This window comes from Rhinolophus sinicus, chromosome 1, assembly GCF_057876585.1.
Source record: "Rhinolophus sinicus isolate RSI-liver-muscle chromosome 1, RSI-T2T, whole genome shotgun sequence".
NCBI lineage: Eukaryota > Metazoa > Chordata > Mammalia > Chiroptera > Rhinolophidae > Rhinolophus > Rhinolophus sinicus.
The window spans coordinates 71,976,301-71,998,668 of record NC_142501.1 but is presented as its reverse complement, the minus strand read 5'-3'; the positions used below and the strand labels follow the sequence as shown (position 1 = coordinate 71,998,668).

At 33.3% G+C, this 22,368-nt stretch overlaps 1 protein-coding gene across 1 annotated transcript; it reads right to left on the bottom strand.

Moving 5' to 3' along the window:
- Positions 1 to 2,552: 2,552 nt before the first annotated feature.
- On the bottom strand, positions 2,553 to 22,134 carry LOC109460032 (GLIPR1-like protein 1). Its single transcript, XM_019755025.3, has 5 exons — positions 21,961 to 22,134; positions 12,288 to 12,533; positions 10,223 to 10,323; positions 8,077 to 8,165; positions 2,553 to 2,644 (listed from the first exon to the last, which is right to left on the bottom strand). The coding sequence occupies exons 1-5, from the start codon at positions 22,132 to 22,134 to the stop codon at positions 2,553 to 2,555; spliced, it is 702 nt and encodes a 233-aa protein (XP_019610584.1).
- Positions 22,135 to 22,368: the final 234 nt, after the last annotated feature.

Sequence of the window (22,368 nt, the reverse complement as noted above, 5' to 3'; positions counted from 1 at the left end):
GTTTTTGCCATCTGTGGCGGCATGGGTAGATCTGGAGGGTGTTGTGCTAAGTGGAGTGTAAGACAGAGAAATACAGATGCAATGTGATTTTGCTTATATGTGGAACCTGAAGAAACTGTAATTCAGTTGGTGAAAATAAACAAAACAGAAACCAACTCACAATTACAGAGAATATTTTGATTGTTGTCAGATGGGAGGGGTGTTGGGTGACAGGGTGAAAATGGGAAAAGTATTAAGAAGTACAAATTGGCAGTTACAAAATAGTAATAGGGATGTAAAGTAAAGCATAGGGAATATAGTCAATGATATGGTAATAACTATGCATAGTGCCAGGTGGGTACTAGATTAGTCAGGTGGATCACTTCTTAAATTGCATAGATGTCTAACCACTATGCTGTACACTAACTTATTATATTTAGTAACTACTTTAGTAAAGTTTAGTAAAGTTCTCTGTGTATTCTTAAGATGGCCCAAACTGTATTAGGTGAAATTACTGGCCCACAAAGGAATGCTAGTTGCCTGAGAATATAACTTCCAATGAGTTCCTGGAAGAAAGGATTACTTTACATGTCTAAGTGTAAGACAGCACTCTAAAGCCTTGATGCTATTTAACATACAATTTATAATTTGAAGATGCAAGCTATTTTAGGAATTTTGAACTCATCATTTTTGAGGGACTTACCTGGCATCAATTTTGTAATTCAGTTGGTGAAAAGAAAGACAGAGGAAAGAGGTGAAAAATGATGAGTATGCCTAGAAAATCAGACTATTATTCTGTAAACATTTATTTTATACGTGGTCTGTAGCCTTTCAGTTAATCAGATTTAAAGAATTTATGTGTGCTTGGATGAATAAGGAGTCTGAAAAAGTAAGGGAGTAATTATATTAAAAATCAGAGGATATTTAAATTATAAGTGAAAAGGTTTAATTGAAAATCTACAAAGACAATACAACAGGTAGAAAAGTGTACTGTATAAGTGTCAATTTAACTTTACACTGTTTCAAACTTCAAATTAAGGAGTAATTATCAATTAATTCAAAATTTAATAATGCAATAATTAAATAATGATAATTTACTAAAATGATAATGACTCCATATATATGATACCAAAAAAATAGCAGTGTGATGGTGAATTTTATGTGTCAATATGGCTAGACTATGGTGGCTAGTGTTTGATTCAGCACTAGTCTAGATATTGTAACAGTGTGATTAACATTTATAATCAGTTGACTTTAAAGTAAAGCAAGTTATCCTGTATAATGTGGGTGGGGCACATCCAATCAGCTGAAGGCCTTACGAGCAAAGATAGATGTCCTGATGAAGGAATATTGCCGTTAGGCTGCAACATAGAAATTCTGCCTTATTTTCGAGGCTTCAGAGTCAAGACTGCAATAGCAGCAGCTCTTAATAGAATCTCCATCCTGCTAACTTGCCCTGTAGATTTTGGACTTGCTGGCCACAACACCCTTTAAATCAATTCCTAAAAATCTCTCCCCTTTCTTTCTCTTTTTCTCTCAATGTCTCTCTCTCTCTCAGTCTCCCCCCTGTTGATTTTGTTTCTCTGGATAAATCGAATACCAGCAAGTTTGAAATACAAAAATCACTTAGCTTTTATTGGACACTAGCATCAATCACCCAGCAATGTGGAAATTCCTACATGTTTGGCGTTATATACAAAATAACTCTGTCATGTTAAAAATACATTAAAAATGTTTTTTCGCGTTTATAGCTTAGGGAAATTGGTGGTTGCTTTATTCAAGATGAAAAAGATCTGATAATTTAGTCCACGAGAGTCAACAATTCAACATAAATGATTTTTAAAACAGAATTAATTGAATAATCTGGTGTGTGTGTGTGGTTTTTTTCTTTGTCGTCAGACAAGACAAATGCCAGAATTGAGCGATTCTTTTGTTTGTAGAGATGTAACTATACTACAGGTAATTTTTTTATAAGGGTTTAAAAGATATGCTATCTGAATTCTGTTTTTTTAATACAGGGAATATTTTAAAATAAAATCTCTTAAAATAATGTGATTTTAATTTTAATTTTTAAAACATACGTTTACCTTTCAAAGTTTTAAAATTTAATTGATTTCCCTTTTTGAATTTAATCTGCTCTCATCCATTTCCCCAAATATTATGTACATAATATAGCATGATGTGCTATCTGAAACTTACCTTAATAACATTTTGTTTTTGGGTACTGTTGGTGATATTCTTAAAGGAAACTACTGGTATATAAGGAAAGTACCTAATATCTGGAATATTTCATTCCTTAGATCTACTGTAATAAAAAATGCAACCTAGAATGTTAGAGAATGGGACTCTTTTGATACACGTAAAATTGTAATTAAAAAAAATAACCTTAAGATTTCTGTTTTTACTGCTACCCTTTTTCTATACTGCAATAAGTTTTTTGAATAAAAAACAGACATTAAATTCAGACAATAGACAAGAAAGAAGTTTTAATTATAAAAGTGATGAGAGTTAGATTTAGCCATATAGTTCCTTTCTTGTTATGCTTGAGAATTTCTGTTGTACATAAATGACACTTAAAACATTCTCAGCAGAACATAAATTAGGCACAGTAGATGATATGCTTTCTGTGGAGGTGCCTTCCCCGATGGATTCCAATATGGATATTCTGTCAATAAAACATAATGGTTAAGAGTTCAGTTTAGTTTCAAAGAGGGGAAATAATTGAATCAAAGCTGAAATATTGTAATACGTACGTTCAGATTTATCAAGTTCTCTATTTCCTAAAATAGAAAAAACATATTATAAAATTAAAAGCATTCACTTGCTTTTCTGACTTTTAGAATAAGATAATCAACTTAGGAAACTTAGTTTGGCTGTAAGAAAAATGAAAGCTTCCTCCGCAGCTCCCACAGTCCTTAAAAATCTGTATGGTGCCCCTTGTCAACAATGTCATGTCCACAAATATGTCTAGAATATCTCTCATATTGAAGGCACAAAAACCAAACATAGACAAAACTATATCCAGCAGTTAACTTTATTTTTGGCACTCTGCCAAAGTAATTCCTTCAGGCTGGGTTTTGGGTACCTACAGTCCTCCAAATTTTGCTGTATGTTTTTCCCCAGAGTATTTTTCTCCTGCAATCTAACAGGATTCTTGTTAGGAATTAATGTCATTAAAAAATTCATTTATTTATTTTTTGAATGTCTAGGTAGTGTGTGAGATTTCAGCCTTTGGATATAAATGGTTGTCAGGAAAAAAGAAAGTTCCTTACAGAAAACTAGGGGAGAGAATCTCTCCTCAATTTTAAAATGGAATAAATAAATAAATAAAAATGAATGAAAAGTATCATTTCAAAGCATTATTAGTATAATGAAAAAAATAAACTGGGTCAAAGATAGAAAATAGTGAGGAACCTAACTATAATAATAACTGAAATTTATTGAGAACTTGCTTTATTTGGGGCCAAATCGCTTTGTTTGAGTTATCATGCTTAATCCTCTTAGTCACCTCCTGAGTTAAGCCATCTGCCTCCGAGGCCTATATATTTAACCATTACACTATATGTCCTGTCTCTCAAAAAGAAAATTAACAAAACTAAAAGGTAGCTTTCTATAACCACTGATCAACAAAATTGAGAAAAGGCACAAATCAAGTTGTAGGAATTAAATAAATGGAACACAACAGATAAGGCAGAAATAATATAAGAGAATTTCATTAAAACTTGGACAAAAAGAATTTTCTAATTTCTAATCGAAACCTAAATATCATATAATATGGAAAATAATTAAATCAACACACACACACATACACACCATACACCCTGGAACAAAATTATTTTACAGAAAACTTTCCCCAACATTCAAAAAATAAGTAATTGGAATCCTACACAAACTGTAACCAAAATATTAAGAATAGTGTTTCCAATTTTCAATCTTTTATGAGGCTACTACACAATCTTGAAGTCAAAATCATATGAGCAGAAGTGAAGGAGCGTTAGAGGCCCCTGATAATTCTAAAATTAAGTGCAAAAATGATAAGTAAAATATTAACAAGAATCGAGCCATCTGTAAAAGAAACCTCATGAACAAGTTGGATTTATCATGGGAATGAAATAATAGTTTAAAATTGGATTACTAGGTCATCACTTAACTCCCAGTACCTATATGAAAGTATAAATCTCACCAGTTATGTTGTATACATTAAATTTATGTACAGCTTTTTGTATTCAAACATGCCTAAATAAAGTGGTTTCAAAATAAAAACAAGGGAAATAATAAATAAACAAAAGGGAAAAGGGAAATAGGATATGATAAAAGATTTAAAAAATTAGAAAACTACCACATATGTATCTCTTTACAATAATTAGAAAATATTAGTGAAATGGACCAATTTTTAAAAAATTGAATTTACTCAAAGAGGCATTGAAAACACAAATAAATTAAAAAAAAATAAAGTTACCAAGTATTGCTTCCAATACTGTTTCCAAAAAAAAAACAAAGAGAAATAAATGTTTTAATGTAGTTTACAACATTAAGACATTAACGGGGAAAAAAAATTGGGATAATTTCAAGAGGTGCAGAAAAAAAATCTGGTAAAATGAAACATTCATTCAAGGTAAAAGCTCAAAACAAAATAAGGAAACTTCCATAACTTGGCAATGAGGACTAATTAAAAACAATCTAAAACAAATATGTGTAACGATGAAATATATCCCTAACCTAAGGACAGGAACAAGAGAGTATGTGTCTCCAATTACAGCTCATGTTCACTGAGTCACTGAGTATTCATATTGGGAAAATAAATAACTGATATAAAGATTAGAAGACAGAACCAAACTTGCATTTTTATGGATAACATGACTTTTACAGAAAATCCAAGAAAATCAACAAACTATTAGTTTTATAAGAGAATTACATAAGATTCTTGGATAATAGGTTAATATAAAATAATTTATATTTCTATAAATCATCAAAAATCAATTAGGAAATATTTTAAAATACCACTTATTGCAGCAACAAATACATGTCACTAAGTAATCTAATTTGATGGTGCAAGATATTTACTGCGAAAGTTTCAAAACTTAAGTGAAAGATGTTTAAAAATAGACCCCAGAAAATGATCTTTATTAATATAAATAGCCAATGCTCTAAAGATATTAATTCTTCTTAAATTTATCTATAATTTAAATGTAATTCCAACCAAAATCTCAAGGTCTTTCTGTGGAATTGATAAGTTTATCCTAACATTAATTTGCAAGAGGAAAGGGCCAAGAACAGCCCCACATTTCTGAATAATTTGGAAAAGAAACAAGTTGGGAGAACACCTCCTACCAGGTATCAGAGTTTATTGTAACCTATGCTGCTTGTGTGGTGTTGTTTCGGTGACCATTGTCAGTACCTGCTAAAGTAATAGTTTGTGATAGACAAAAGCTGTCATCAAGCTCAGCTAGAAAATCCGAATAAAATACAACAAAACAATGTTTCAGAGCATCAGAGATTTGCTAAAGCAACAAAGACTGGAGCGTGAAGATTTCAGAGCGGAGATCCGTAGAGAGGTGGGCTATTGCTAAGCAAGTTGCTCTTTCTCTGGGACCACTTTTTGATTCTGGGTTCAGGTGTCGGGCTGAAAATCTGGGCTTAGCCTTGGCAGAGGCCGATTTTTTTGAAACAGAGAAACCAGCAGAGTTTTTGTTGACCTTGCAAGGCTAGAGAGAGAAAATTGGAGAACTGAGTGCCTCAAGATTTAGATGAGACGCAGAGGTGAAAGAAATGAACCCAGGAGATACCCATTTTGTACTCAAGCTATTAGTTTAATTTTGAAACTCTCTTGAAGTCAAAGCAGATTTTTATTTTTTTTTTTATTTTTATTAATTTCAATGTGCTTAAATAATAAGGGATTGGAATTCAGAATGCACCAGGGGAAGGCAGCAGTGAACCCACTAAGGTCTCAGTGGAAAACCCTACAAGTCTACACTCTTGAAAGAGGGGCAGCCAAGCTTTACATAAACTGTATCCCAGCCTTGACTAAGTTGTATTTGGATAAGGTGAACGATCCTGTGTCCGTCTGTTGAGCAGAGGAAAAGGTAGAATTCTCTACATTGTTGTTTTACACGTATTGTTAGGTGTTTAATAAGAACTTTGTAGTCATACCAAGTTTTTCTGCAAACTACTGCTGTAAAACAAACTTCCAGAACTTAATGGCTTAAAACAATAACAATTGATTATTATTTCTCACAGTTATCTGGGTTGTCTGGCTCTAGGAGACAATTCCTCTGCTATGCGTAGGGTCATCAGGGTTCAATGTTATGGCTGCATTTCTCTGGAGCTCAGTTGGGGTTGAAACAGAAAGATGACCTCTCCTCTTCCTTGGCCTTTCTCAGGGGAACTTCTCCTGCAGGAGAGCATGGATGTCTCCGTATGCGGTGGAGGTTCCAGGAGAGCAAATGCCAAAGCTGCCAGGTCTCTTAAAGGCTGGGCCTAGAACTGGCACAATGTCAAGTCCGTGTTCAAGGGGAGGAGAAATGAGCTCCAGTTCTTGATGGCAGGAGTGGCATGTGCATGTAAGGAGGGGAGGAATTGTTGGTGGCCATCTTTAAAGGAATGTACCACACCAAGAAACAGAGCATGTTATGAAAACTAAGAGAAATAAAATGATCATGAAACTAGAAACAGACTCAGGTGATTCAGATGCTGGGATTATTAGAAAGAGTTTGGAGTATTTGAAGGTGGTGATAATGGAGGTTAGTGTGTCAAAGGGAGGTTAATAAAAAGTACAGTAGGAGACAGAGGCAAGTGCCAGGTGATGCTTGGGCTTGTGGCCACATGGCGTAGAGTCAGATTTTCTTTAATTGCAATATGAAGCAATGGAGTAATTTTAAGAAGTGATTTGATCTGATTTTCTTTGTCTAAAACATTTTTGAATAGAGTATGAAGAGAAGTGGGCGACTGTGCTGTTTCAGGAAAGAAATGACAGTATGTTGGATATTGGGCAGGAAGGGGAACTGAAAAATAAAGAGTGTATTATTGTTATCTTTATCTCACTTTGACTAGAAAACATTAGTTTTCAAGTGGGAGATAATGCCAATAAGTTTATCTTTTAAGTTGCCTTAAAGGAGTTTTGAAATTAGAGGGAATATACTTCTAATTTACTCTTTAATTGAAGTATAACATGAATATAGGAACATACATACCTCATAAATGGAAAGTTGGATGAATTATTACAAAGTGGACACACACCTAGGTAACCGTCTGTTATCCTCTTCTAATTACTAACTCCTCTTTCCTCTCCAAAGGTAACTGCTATTCTGTCTCCAAATGTAAAATAGTTTTTTCTGATTTAGAACTTTATAAGAAATAGAATCATTTAATATGTTTTTTTTCTGTCTGTCTTATTTTGTGGCATCACAGTCCTTTTTGTTCTTTTTCTAAATCGTCTTCTCCTTTCACCCATTTCACTCTGTCCTCAATCAAGAATTTATATACTTATTGTTAAAAGGTATCTTTGTTCTGAGAACCAAAAGGCTGATGATGGAAGAGAAGCATTAGATTTAAATCATAATTAAATACGAGTGGTAAGAAGCACACGAAAAGATGTTTAACACCATTAGTCATTAGAGAAGTGCAAATGAAAACCTCTTCATATCTACTGAGATAGCTATACTTAAAAAAAACCACACAAATAAATCACAATTAATTTGGACATTGATTAATGTATTACTTCTGAGTGAGTCACTATTTTAATAATAACTAATGAGAGGAAGCAAATGGAAGCAAATACAAATAAGAAACATTTTCACTAAGAGTTATTTGTATAGCAGCAATTATATATTGTGTAGCAACACACTGGTCCCAGTTATACTTCACTCCTTTCTGTCCTTTAGCTTGAGGGGGAAAATCATCAGTGAAGAAGGGAAAGATCATCTGAGTTTAAATATGATAATTTATGACAAATGATTCATTTCATCATATAGTAACAATCCAATCTCATTCATAAATTCTCCGTAAACTTGAGGAGAGCCAAATTTTAAAATATAATGAATTTATGGAAACTGCTCTTCAAATGAAATATTAGAAATATTTTTTTTCCTCTTTGCTTACGGCAGAGCTTCTTTACGCAAGTTTCTTCTTCCTCGCACATAGAGCAGGATACTCCTTTAGCGTAAGGGGGAACATTTGGAAAATTTCCTCTGTAAAAAAGAAAAACATTGATTAGCTAAGTGGCTATTAATTTCTTTAGTTGCATTCATATATGCAAGTGGTTTTGGTTACTCACTAGATCATGAGTGTTGAAAAGGAAAAATAGTGACTTTTCTCCAAATTTTATGCTCATTTCTTTTGTTAAAATTTTTTTTCAAAAACTGTTAAAACTGTTCTTTATGCGGTATCCCATTTATATTGGCAGTTATATTCTGTGGAACACAAATTAGATGGATCCCAGTGTAATTAAGTTTGTGACAGTCACATATATTTTGTTGTAGAACACTGGGATTATCTTGTTTTTGTAAATGGAATAAGGAAAATTTAAATTGCAAATGGACATGTATATTTTATGTCTTTTAACTATTAATAAGGTATATCTCTCTAATTATTTGTGTCTGTGTTAATTTTTCTCGTGAATATTGTATAATTTTCAGTGTTCAGGTCTGTCATGTCTTCTGACAGATTCATCCTTAAATAATTTCTATTTTTTGATGCTGTTATAAATGGTATTGTCATTTTAATTTAATTTATGCTATTCATTGCTAATATATGGACATGTAATTGAGTTTTGTATTTTGATCTTGTTTCCTGAAAAACTGCCAAATTTATTTATTAGTTCTAGAACAGTTTTCATAGATTCCACTGGATTTTCTATATGGACCTATAAACCAGCAGTCAGCAGAGTGTGGCCCACAGGCCACATCTGGCCTGTGGTCTGTTTTAGTGCAGTCTGTGAGCTAAGAATTGTAAAAAATATTTTAAGGGGTTATTTAAAACAATACGAAAACACAAAGATATATATATATATATATATATATATATATTTGTACTGATGTTTGTAAGAGATTTTGCTCTGTAGTTATCTTTTCATTTTATTTCTCCTATATAATTTGTGCCTTTTGAGGAATTTTCCCCACTTTTTCCAAGTTGCCTCTTGATTAATTAGTTAACCCCATTATCATTTTGTAATGGCCTTGTTTTTTAAATCCCTGGTAACATTTTTTTGCTCCGAAGTCTATATTATCTGGTATTAATATAGATACTGCAGCTTTGTTTTGACTGTTAGCATTGTAAACCTTTTCCATCCTTTTTCTTTTCATCTATTTGTGTCTTTATATTTAAAGTTTGCTTCTTGTAGGCAAGGTATAATTGGTTTTGGATTTCTTATCCAGTCTCATAATCTCTGCCTTTTCCTTTGGGTGTTTGTACTGCTTAGATTGGATGGGATTATTGATATAGGTAGGAATGAGGCTATCATTTTCTTATTTATTTTATTTGTTTCATCTGTCCTTTGTTTCCCTCCTTGTTAAGTTACGCATTTATCATTCTTGTTTCTGCTTCTGAGAGGGCGTGGCCGAAAATATAGAAAGAGATATACACATTTGTACCTCTCCTTAGCAATTTTAGCAAGGCTCAGCTTCTGTTTACCAATCCCCTACATGTATTCTTTGCCAGTTTTTTCATCTTTTCTACATTTTATTTAATAGTTTTTGTTTGTTAAAGAGTGGATTAGTAGTAGATTTTATTTTCTTTCTTGTATGATTCATTGCAATCAAAGTTCAAGTTTCGTTTTGGAACCTTTCATTAGGCTTATGTTGTAGTGCTGTTTAGATGTGCAATTCTCAGCAAGGCAATGAAAAATTATGGTAGTTTTCCTTAGAAGATGTGTTTTTTACCATCATTCTCAATTATTTACTTATTCCAGTTATGTTGTATAATATTAGGGAAGCATCTACCCATCTATTTTGTTTCCCAGTATTTAGATATTAGTGTGGCAATGTATTTTATATTATCTCTTTTGTTTTACTTAACAATCTCCATCATTTCACTCTCAAGTTTAATATTTCATGACAGATATAATTCTGTATACAAGGTTATATTCTCTTACCACTTTCTATTTTCATCTATTGCTTTTGTTCAGCCTTATAGGGGGAGACTTCATTTACCAAAATATAGTTGTCTTTTTAATATAAGATTCTATTTTTGGAAACAATTCATAACATTTATTTCCATATAAAATATTTTTAATAGCAAAATAACTTACGCAGGTCCGTAGTTACATACAAATATTGCAGTTTCAGCTTCCCCAAGGTGAGGACACATTGTAATTGCACAACCAACTTTATATGAATTGGCCCAAACTACCTGTAAGGAAAGGAATTTTTAAATAAAATATGCCAAACAACTCTATGCAAACAGTGCGTTATGGGAATAGGTATAATTTTTGTCATGCTACAAAAAATGAATGTACACAAATACGTATGGGTTACTTTTTCTTAATTTCTAATATTTAGTTTAAATTTTTAAAGGCTGTTTTTTTGAAGACTACTAACTAAATCTTCATAAATCAAAAGAATATAATATATAGCCAAAATATTAATTACTTCTAGATGATTTATGAAATAGATTTTTATTTTCCCAATGGGTATATCATACAAACAGTATTAAAATCAATGAAATGATTTCATTTCACAATAAATGAAAACAATAATTACCTTTTATTTTTTTCTCTGAAACATTCTACTTAGTTTATGATCACATTTTAAATTTTGTGGTCTTAACCATATTCTTACCTCTGTAAAATTATGAGACAGATAGGGATAGAGATTAGGTACATATTGAGTTTATTGCAAAACAAAAAACAAACAAACAAAAAACAGTCCACCATGAGGATAGTGAACTTTATTTTTGTTTAGTTACAAAGAATAGAAGTTGTTCAAAAGAAAAAGATTCCTCTGGAAAACAAGACAGTAGGAGAGAGATAAAAAGGTGAAAACATTACATTAGTATTCCTTTGTGATAATGACAGAATGGAATTTTCCTCCATTTCTCCAGTGAACAATGGGAAAAATACTTATTTATTCCATTTGTAAAACAAAATAATCCAAGAAAAATTAATGTAGATTTGACAACACAAATGAATTTTTTTAACTTATTTATTTCACAATTCAATTAACACAATGTATTGACATATTTTATAAAATGATGTATTAGTCACTGTTTCCCAGGGCCTGGGTGTAGCCATAATCAGCAGTTTTGCAAAATATATTTTAATGGCTCTGAGAGGCAGCAGAATGCAGTAAAAGCCCAGTGAACTGAGAAAAGATGAGTTTTGCTGTTAACCATGTGTGTAGTTTTGGAAAATCAGATAGATTCTGAGCTGGTTTCCCACTTAATTAAGTGAGATGAAACAAGATCCTTAAAATACCCACTCCTTTAGAATATTTTAGGAATTTAATAAACTATAATGAAGAGGAAAAATCAGTTTATCCTAACTACACTAGAACTAACATAGATGCTAGTATTATCAAGGAAAACATTAATTAGTATCACTGTTTCCCGTATGGTTAAAAAGCTAGATGAAAAATTAAACATTCTAGATACAGTTACTGATGATATAAAAAAGGCAAAAATAAACTTTTAGAGATGTAAACTTTCACATCTAAGATGAAAAATAAACTAAAAGTAAATGTTATTAACAGTAGATTAAACATTACAGAAGAAAAGATTAATGAACTTAAATATACATCAATCAGACTATATAAAGTTAATCACAGAGTGAAAAAAATTCAAGAAAAAAGAGAAGAAAGCATTAATAAACTTTGGGAGCTCAAATGGCCTTCAGAGTAACTGGACTCTGAGAAGACAGAAGTGAGAGAGAGTGACAGAAATATTTCAAGAAACATTCACCAGCATTTTTCCAAATTTGATTTAAATTATAGATCTACAGTTACAAGAAACCCAGTAAACTATAGCACAAAAACATGAAGAAAACTTTAGTGCATTTTGAAATCGCTCCAGACCCATATTAGAGAAAACATTTTAGTCAATCATCGAAAAAAGACACATTACATACACAGGAATAAGGAAAAAAGGATTATAGTAGACTTGTAGTTGGAAATAAGGCAGGTAAGATGACAGTGGAATAATTTTAAAAGTTCAGAAAAAAACAAAACTCCATAGAATTGTATATCCAATAAAAATATATTTCAAATGATAGTGAGTTTCCTGGATACTCAAAAGAAGCTTAAAAGAAAATGCTAAAAACCTTGTCTTGTGATTAAAATGTGTATAAATAAGAGCTAATCAACAAAATGTTAAATATTTACCTGTGTATAATGGCCACAAACTGCGGTACATGATAAACTACTATAATCATAATATTCAGTTTCATTATACCAAGCAACAACAGCAAATTTCGGTGTAAATATGCTTAATCCTCCTAACCAAATATTTTCTCCAACGTATTCAAAAATCGGATGGCATTCATATGATTTTCCTAAACAGGTGTTGTGTGCGAATTTGCAATTGTTTGCCCATGCTTTAGCAGCCTTTGCTAAACCTTCATCCCAAGTCTGAAAGATAAAAATAATTCAGAGTTAATTGTTCATATTTGTTTGGATTGAAGTTATTCTAATGACAGTGATTAAATTTTATTTAAATTTATTATTTTAATAAAATATAATTTCTATTTCATGTTTACTGTTAGTCTTTTTTTTTGTTTTGTTTTTAGTTCTGCTTCAGAAACATTCGATGACCCACTCTGTAACAGTTCATCTTTGTATTTCCAGTACCTAGCAGATGGCCTCAACATATAATTGAATATGATTGAAGTAAGTCAGACTTCAGTCTAGTAATTCAGATGGTCATGCAAATATATCATAAGTAATGGAGGAGTACCCATTTATAATTTAAAAGGGAAAAAAGTTTCTTAGAGCACTAGTCATAGAATATCCTTAATTTGATCAAAAGTATCTGCAAACACAAAAAAGCATCAATATAAAATGGTGAAATATTGAAAACTTTCACACAAAATTGGGAATGAAACAAGATGTCTCATTAATTTCTATTTTAATGTACTGGAGGTTATGTAGTATAATAAAATATGTACACTATAAATATATAAGACAAAAGATATATAAAATGTATAATGATTGGATTTATCATTATTTACAGATGACATGACTGGGTACACAAATTTCATATGAATGTACAAACAAAACTATAAGAAATAAATGAAATTATCAAAGTTGCTAGATACCAGGAAAATATACAAAACTGTATTTTCATATATACTCCAGAAACAAATAGCATGAAAAGTATCAAATATGTTTAAATAAATTCAATAAATTACTGATATAAAAAGATCTCTGCATTGAAAGGTAAAAAACATCATTAAGAGAAATTTTAAGACTTAAATAAATGGAAGAGTATATAATGTTCATGGACTGGAAGATTCGATATTGTAAAGAATGTTGATCTTGATATTTAATTCACTTTTAATGAAAATTCAAGTAGATTTTTCTTAGTGGAAATTTATTATAAAATTCATATGGCAATTCAAAGAACCAACAGCAGCTAAGGCAATCTTTAAAAAGTAAAACAAAGCTATGGGACTTGCTCTACCAGATATCAAGACATCATAAAGCTACATTAAAGACATTATGGTATTAGCACAAGGGGAAACAAATAGCCTAATGGAACAGAACAGAGTCCAGAAACAATTTTTGAGAAAAGTGACAATGTCTTAATGTAGCTGTTATTGGAAAGATGGTTTTTAAAAATATTTTTATTTTAAACTAATTGTAGGTTCACAAGAAGTTACAAAAGTAGTGCACAGAGGTCCTGTATAAACTTCACGTAGTTTCACCACTAGTAATTATTTATGTAATTATAGTACAATATCAAAATCAAGATATTGACATTGATACAATCAACAGACCTTAAGATTTCAAGAGTTTGGCGTGCATTTATTGTGTTTGTGTAGTTGTATGCAATATTATTGCATGGGTAAATCGAAGTAACCAGCCCCACAATGAAGATATAGAACTCTCCCATCACCGCAGTGATCCCTCATGGTAACCCTTTAAGTTCATACTCACTCCACCACCCTATGCCTAACCCATGACAGTCACTAATGTGTTCTCTATCTCTATAATTTTGTCATTTCAAGAATGTTACATAAGTAGAATTTCAAAGTATGTAACTATTTTGAAATTGGCTTTCTGTTAACTCAACATAATTCCCTCGAGATCCATCCACACTGTTTCATGCGTCATTAGTGTGTTCCTTTTTATTGCTGAGAAGTATGCTATGGTATGGGTATGCCATGGTTTGTTTAACCTTCAATTATTGATGGAAATTTGGATATTTACAAGTTTGGGCTATTACAAATAAAGCTGCAATGAATATGTATAATCAGGTTTTTGTGTAGCAATATGTTTTTCTTCTTCTAAGATAAAAGGAAAAGGAAAAAGTGTCCAGGATCCATCCATGTTGTCACAAATGGCACTATTTCATCTTTTCTTATGGCAGAGTAGTATTCCATTGTATGTATGTACCACATCTTCTTTATCTAATCATCTATTGAAGAACACTTTGGTTGTTTCTATGTTTTGACCACCATAAATAAAGCTGCTGTGAACATCAGATCACATTTATCTACTCAGATAAATGTCTTCAGATTTTTTGGGGTATATACCCAGGAGAGGGATTGCTGGGTCACTTTTTATCAAACTAAAAAGCCGCTGCACAGCAGAAGAAACCATCAAAAAAAATAAAGAGGCAAAACTATTTTCAAGAGTGGCTATACTATTTTATGTTTCCACCAGCAAAGTATGATAGATACAGTTTCTCCACATTTTCTCCAGTATTTGATATTGGCACTATTTTTTATTTTTAGCTTTTCTAATTGTTTGATGGTGATATCACATTGTTTTTTTATTTATTTGCTTTTTCCTTGTGGCTAAGGATGCTGAACATATTTACATGTGCTTATTTTCATGTGTATATCCTAGTGATGAAATATCTGCTCAGTCTTCATATCCTAACTAAATTTTGTTTTTGTTTTTGTTTTTTACAGTTGAGTTTTTAGAGTTCTTTATATATTCTAGACAGTCGTTCTTTCTGAGATAAGTGGTTTTTATATATTTTGCCTCGTCTGTAGGTTGTCTTTTCATTTCTTAACAAGGTATTTTAAAGAACATAAATTTTTAATTTTGATGAGGGTCAAGTTATTGACTTTTTCTTTTGTTGCTGTGATTTTGGTGTCATGTTTAATCAAAGTTATCCACTGTATTAGGAAGCTTCATCAAGCTGTAGGTCCTGAGAACTTTCTCCACTTTTTCTTTTAAAAGTTTTATATTTTTAGGTTTTTCCATTTAAATATGTGTTTCCTTTTGTGCTAATTATTGTATAAGGTGTAAAATTTAGGTCAAAGTTCACTATCTTTTGTCAAATGTGTGTAGAGTTGTCCATAGTATATGTGTGCAGGGTTGTCCATAGTATATGTGTGCAGGGTCTATAATGCTATCCTGGATTCATTCCTGATATTGGTAATTTGTGCCATTGTTTATATATTTATCTTTTTAAAGAATAAGATTTTTATTCCATTCATTTTTTTTTCTATTTGCAACTTCGTTGATTTCTTGTCTTCTTTATTATTATTTTTCCATCTGCATGTATTTTACCTTTTCTCTTCTTTAGGTAGAATTTAGGTTCTCCACTTAAGAGCTTTCCTCTTTTTTAATATAACCACTTAGTGCTACACATTTTCCTCTCAGCACTTCCTTTACTGCACTGAATAGGTTTTAATATATTGCATTTTGTGTGTATGTATATATATATATATATAATGCATAATATAATTATATATAATGTTATATATATTTAAATTTTCCTTGAGACTTCCTTTTCGACTCAAGTATTATTTACAAGTGTGTTTAATTTCCAAGTACTTAAAAAGTTTCTTGTTATCTTTTGCTGTAGATGACTGTTTTGATATCATTGTGTTCTGAGAACATAATCTATATAGTTTCAATTCTCTTTAATTGGTGAGTTTTTATTTTATAGTTCAGGATATGGTCAGTCTTGGTTAATATTCCATAGGCTAATAGGTTAATATTAGGTTAATATTCCATTGGTTAATATTCCACATTCTTGATAAGAATGTGCCTATTCTCTAGTTGTTGAGTGGACTGTTCTATAAGTGTTAATGAGATCTTAGTTGACTAATATTAAGTTGTCTTATTCTTGCTGATTTTCTATCTGATTGTTGAGAGAAGAATATTGAAATCTCCAAATGTAGTTGAGAACTTTTCTATTTCTTTTTAGAGTTATATTGGCTTTCGTTCCTGTAATTTAAACGTGTTGGTTGGGGAATCTAAAATTTTATTACAATTTCTTTGTGGTGGATTGATCAGTTTATCATTATGTTATGCCATTCTCTGGTATTTTCTTTGCTCTGAAATCTATTTCACCTGATATTAATAAATCCACTTCTGCTTTCTTTTGATTAATGTTTGCGTGATGTGTCTTTCCGCATCCTTTTACTTTCAAACTACCTCGTATTTTATTTGAAGTGGATTTCTTGGTTATAGCTTATTGGTTTGTTTGGGTTTTTTATTTGTTTGAATCGATGCTGCCAATCTCTGTTTTTAAATTGATGTATTTATACTATTTCGATTTTATTAGTTTTTATTTAGCCCCTCTAGTTTTCATTTCTGTTTCACTGTCCTGCCTTCCTGTGAGTTACTTGACCATTATTTTGAATTCCACTTTGATTTGTCCATAGAGTTTTTAAGTATATATTTTTATATAGATGTTTTAGTGGTTGCTTTGGTATTACATAATATATGTAACTAATCACAATCTAATGGTGCCAGCATTTTACAGTTTGTCTGAAATGCAGAAATATTACAGTAGTCTTCCTTATCTGTGGTTTTGCTTTCCATTGTTTCAGTTACTTGTCGTCAAACAATATTAAATGGAAAATTCCAGAAATAAATAATTCATGTTTTAAATTGCATGGCATTCTGAGTACTATGATGAAATCTTGTGTCATTCTCCTCTGTCCCATCAAGACGTGAATCATCCTTTTGTCTAGCGTATCCATATTAAGTACACTACCTGCCTATTAGTCATTTAGTACCCATCTTGGTTGACTGTGATGGTATCACAGTGCTTGTGTTCAAGTAACCCTTATTTTACTTTATAATGGCATCAAAGTACAAGAGTAGTGATGCTTGGAATTTGGATATGCCAAAGACAAGCCATAAAATGCTTCCTTTAAGTGAAAATATGAAAGTTCTTAATAAGGAAATAAAAAGAAATGTATGTTGAGGTTGATAAGATCTGTGGTAAGAACGAATCTATCTTTGAAATTGTGAAGAAATTTGTGATAGTTTTGCTGCCACACCTCAAACTGCAAAAGTTATGGTCATAGTGTGTGATAAGTGCTTAGTGAAGATGGAAAAGGCATTAAATTTGTAGGTGAATGACATGAACAGAAAACTTGTGTGTGTGTTCACACACACACACATGAGTATATTTGCATATATCCATATATGTATAGAGTTCAATACTATCTGCAGTTTCAAGATTCCACTGAAGGTCTTGGAATGTGTCCCCATGGATAGGCGGGGGACTACTGTATTTCCATGTAGGTTCCTTTACTACTCTCTCCACCAATAATGTAATTATCTTAAATATTTACATACATTAAGAACCATATCAATGTTATAATTTTTGCTTCAACATTCAAACATAATTTAGAAAACATAAGAGAGGAATAGTTTATTGTATTTACTCATACTTTTACTTTTTGCCTTTTTGTTCCTTCTTTTCTGATATTACAGTAGTCCTTGTTTTATCATCTTACTGTTTGAAGATCTTTCCTTAGGTATCCTTTTAGAGTAGGTCTGCTTATGACAAATTGTCTTAATTCCTGAAGCTGAGTATGTCTTAATTTTACCTTCATTCCTGAAGAATATTTTCTCTGGGTAGAATTCTTGGATTAATCTTTTTTCTTTTGAAATTGACATTGAAATGGAAAATGTTGTGCCACTTCCTTCCGGCACCCATGAATTTGGATGAGAAATTTGATGACATTGAAATTATTATTGTGCAATAGATAATGTGTTGTTTCTCCCCAGCTGTTTTTAACATTTTTTTCTCTGTCTTAAGTTTTTTGGAGTATGATTATGATGTATCTTGGCATGAATTTCTTTGGGCTCATCATCCCTCAGAGATATTGTTTATGTCTTAACCCACGTTTTGGAAGGTCCATCCATTATTTCTTAATATATTTTTCTACCCCTCCCCATCTTTCTCCATTCCTTCTGGGGTTCCAGTGACAAGAATTTTAGATATATTATTATTGTCCCCTCATCCCTGAATTTCTGTTCATTTTTCCCCCCATTTATTTTCTCTCTGTTGCTCAGATTTGGTCATTTCCATTGTTCTATTTTCAAGTTCACAGTTTTTTTTTCCATATTCATTCTTTATCATATTCATTCTGCTATTGAAACCATCCCATGAGTTTTAAATTTTTACTATATTTTTCATTTGTAAAATTTCCATTTGAATCTTTTTTATAACTTCCATTTCCGTCCTCAAAGTTTCTTTTTCTTTGTTTGTTTTAAGCATTTTTATAATGGCTCTTTGAAGCATTTTTGTGATGCCCACTTTTAAATCCTTGTCAGGTACTTCTAACATCAGTGTCATCTGGGTGTTAGCATCTTTTGTCTTTTCTCATTCACGTTGATATTTCCTGGTTCTTGGTATGATGAGTGATTTTTTATTGTATTCTTAACATTTTGAGGTTTATGTTATGATACTCTAGACCTTATTTTATCCTCCTGCTTTCATAGGTCTTCCCTGACACTCATCCAATTGTGGGGAAAGCCATGTATAACTGGTTGGTGGATGAAAGTCCTGGCTCCCCACTCACTCTTATTTAAGAAAAAAAAAAAATTAACCTCACTGTGAGAAAGATACTGCTTACCACTGGAAGGAGATGGACATCCAGGCTTCCATTTGATTCTGCTGACTTTATCCCACAGGGAGAGAGAGTGCCTTGTTATCACCAGGTGGCGATGAAAATCTAACCTCTCTACTTGGCCTGTGCAGACATCACAGTGGAGGAAGGGGTACCCGTTACTTTGAGATGGGGCTGGAAGTTGTCACATGGCTTTCATTGACACCCTGGGGAAGGGGTTGTTGTGAGCACCACCTTTATTACTGCTAGTGAAAGTCCAGGCTCCATGCTCTGACTCAGCACTGGCAGGGCAGGTGGGGTAACTTGTTACTGCCTGGTGGAGCCTGGAAGCGTCTTCACTTAGCCTCCTCTGACAGAACACTGGTGGAGAGGAGGTGAGAGTGGTCCTTCATTAGTGTCAGGCCAGGCTGGTAGTCGAGGCTCTTCCCTTGGCCTTTGCTGAAAATGTTGGGACGGTTGTTGTTTTTTTCTGTGGTGTTTGTCCAGACTAGGATGGTCATTGTAAAAACCAGTGTCTGCCTTAGTAGGTTGCCACTTTTCTGGTTCTCTGGCAAGAGGAAGAAGGCTTTTCTCGAGGCTTTTATTCTCTGCATTCGTTAACATTTCTGGATTCAAACTTGTTTAGTATCTAGTCCAAGATGAAAAGAGTCAAACAGGAAATCCAGGGTACTCACCTTGTATCATTCCTTGAACCTTGTAGATGCTAGTTGAACTGTCTGCTTCCTTCTCTCCCACTTTTAGAGTCTTTTCATATTTGCTTTTAAAAAATATACTATACAAAGTTTTTCGCTGTATTTAACAGGAGAGATAGGGCAAATGGATTTGCTTCGACTTTTTGGGCATCTGATTCTTTGAGTTTAGTCATTGCATTTCCCATTCCTAGCTCCACAACTCCAAAGAAGGCATTCCCAGCAGGTAGATAGACTCCCTATAATTCCTTGCCTCTAGAATTTGGCGTGGTAGAAAGCTTAAGAAGCTAAACATAAAAGCTACTACCAGAATCAGAACCTTCAACATACAGCAAGATGTCACAGGGCATGGAAGGACAGTGTTCTAGGAAGTTAGGATTTCTAACATGGTTCTCCCAGCCTCCAAGATTTCTGTGCTATAGGACCACCATGGGAGCAGTAGCATGTCCAGACCTGGACGGGCAGCATCTTTGGCTGCCCGATCATGACTAGTTTGGAATGAATGATGATTATCGACTTGATTCCTAAAGATGCTTCCCCTGTATTTTTGAACATTAACCCCAGGCTTGTGTGTGTGTGTGTGTGTGTGTGTGTTTAATAATGGGGAAAGGAGTGTACCCCAACTGTTGAAGATTACATTTTTATCCCCTGTCATTGTGAGAACTAAATATTACACTGAAATTCGTTTCATGAAAATAAATACATGAGATTTCAAGGTTTATTTCATACTATAGCCCAGCCTGACCTCTTATAAAACTTATTGCTGGAAATGGGTTGCAGCCATAATAATAACTAAAACTCATACCACCCTGAGACCTCGGTAGGAAGGATTATATGCTCTGGGCACAGGCTTTATAGGTTATTGCATATTACACACATGCAGACATACACACACACACACACACACACACACACACATGCGCACACACACACACACAATTTATTGTAAAACAAAACATTCCCCTCATTCTAACCTTAGCATGGGTTCAGTATAACCCACAACACTGAATGTCTGCATCTTTTGTCACATGGTTGTACAACATGCGGCATCTATAAATGGTAAGTAGGTTTGTGAATATTGTTGCTGTTGACATTGGAAACAGACACTGGTTCAGACTCTAGGGAAGTTTTGAACTGTGGAAGCTCTGAGGTAAGAGAAGAGATCAACTTGTCAAATCTTTCCTTTCAGCAGGACAGCAATGTTCTTACATAATATAATACTGTTTATCAATGCTACTCAGGATCTGCTTCCTCACTTCTTTTTGTTCGCATTTTGGGGATTAGGGGAACACCATGCAATGATAAGAATTTCCATTACCATTAAGTAGGGATTAAAGTAGATTTATGGGACACCCTAGTGAAGCATGACATCTGTTCTTTACTTTGGCCACTGATGGGTATGAACACTACAATGATGAACAATTTCAATTTTATGAAAACATGTAAGAAGACTTAATTAGGTTTTCTAAAAATTGAAAAATATTTAAAATGCAAAACATTGATATTCACCCATTATAAGTTTGCCTTTAATTTTAATTGGCAGCATTGATGATTTTCTAAAAGATTAAAATTTAGTTACTGATAACATGAATGAAAATGAGCAAAATTGTTCTGATCAAATCCAAATCCTAACAGGTTAGATGAAATCCTTAAGCCACATATTCTTTACTCAATCAAGATTTAATTACTGAGCAAACAATGAGACTATATGTGGGCTTCCATATTTATTCTTCCTCTAAGACACAAATGTTAGTGGCAAACTTGCCTGAACCACGTGTTTAACAGCTGGCAAGCAGTAAGGAAACTTATGTCAGAGGCAGAATGATGGCAATCCATCTGGTTCAGGGGCAAAACATCTGAAAAAATGTGATCTGTATCTTAGGAGGCAGACCATGATTGAACTTGAAGATCAAAAACAGACATTGGAAAACTGAACATTAATAGTGTTTGTTGGTTGTTATGTGATATATATATATATATATATATATATATATATATATATATATATATAGAGAGAGAGAGAGAGAGAGAGAGAGAGAGAGAGAGACACATACACACACACACACACACACACACACACACACACACACACACACATATATAGACACACATATTTAAGTCTAAACTAGGAACAGCTTCAAGTTTTCCTTTCTCATTCTCTCCAGCACCACCCTGGAGAAGACAGCCCAGCCCAGGTATGATTTTTAGCTCCCTGAAGAAAGTCTAGACTGAATCCACACTGTGCCCATGAAATTAATCGCCCAGATACCTTAGGGGGCACCTGAGAAATAAGATCCCAGCCGGGTTCTTTCTCACCATGTGTTTCATGTTGGCCGCGTGGGGCTGGACTTTGCCACGCATTTCGTTGTGAGCCTTGACACACTGGTCTATGAAACTCGGGTCTGTGATGGAGGGGATTTTGGGAGATTTACTGGCTACCAGACAGAGACCTAAGGTCCATAGGCAACTTAGTTTCTTCCCGAGAACCATGGCGGGACACAGAGGATGCCCTGACTGCGCAGACCGGTAACGGCTCAGCCAGCCTGCCTTCCCTGGCCCCTGGGGACCACGCTCTCCGCTGGCTCCATGCTCCCGCAGGAGCTCGAGCCCACCGCGGGATGCGCTCGCTGCAGGCTGGGCCGCAGAGGGCAGGGCCACAATGGGGACTGGCCTGGCAGCAGGAGTAGCCTGCCAGAAAACCCTGGGCTTCAGGAGAAAGCCCTG

Coding starts and splice junctions, on each gene's coding strand:
- LOC109460032 (XM_019755025.3), bottom strand. CDS start 22,134: ATGGTTCTCGGGAAGAAACTAAGTTGCCTATGGACCTTAGGTCTCTGT. Junction 12,534..21,960: donor CGGCCAACATGAAACACATG/GTGAGAAAGAAC, acceptor TTTATCTTTCAG/ACTTGGGATGAAGGTTTAGC. Junction 8,166..10,222: donor GTATGTAACTACGGACCTGC/GTAAGTTATTTT, acceptor TCTTTTTTACAG/AGGAAATTTTCCAAATGTTC.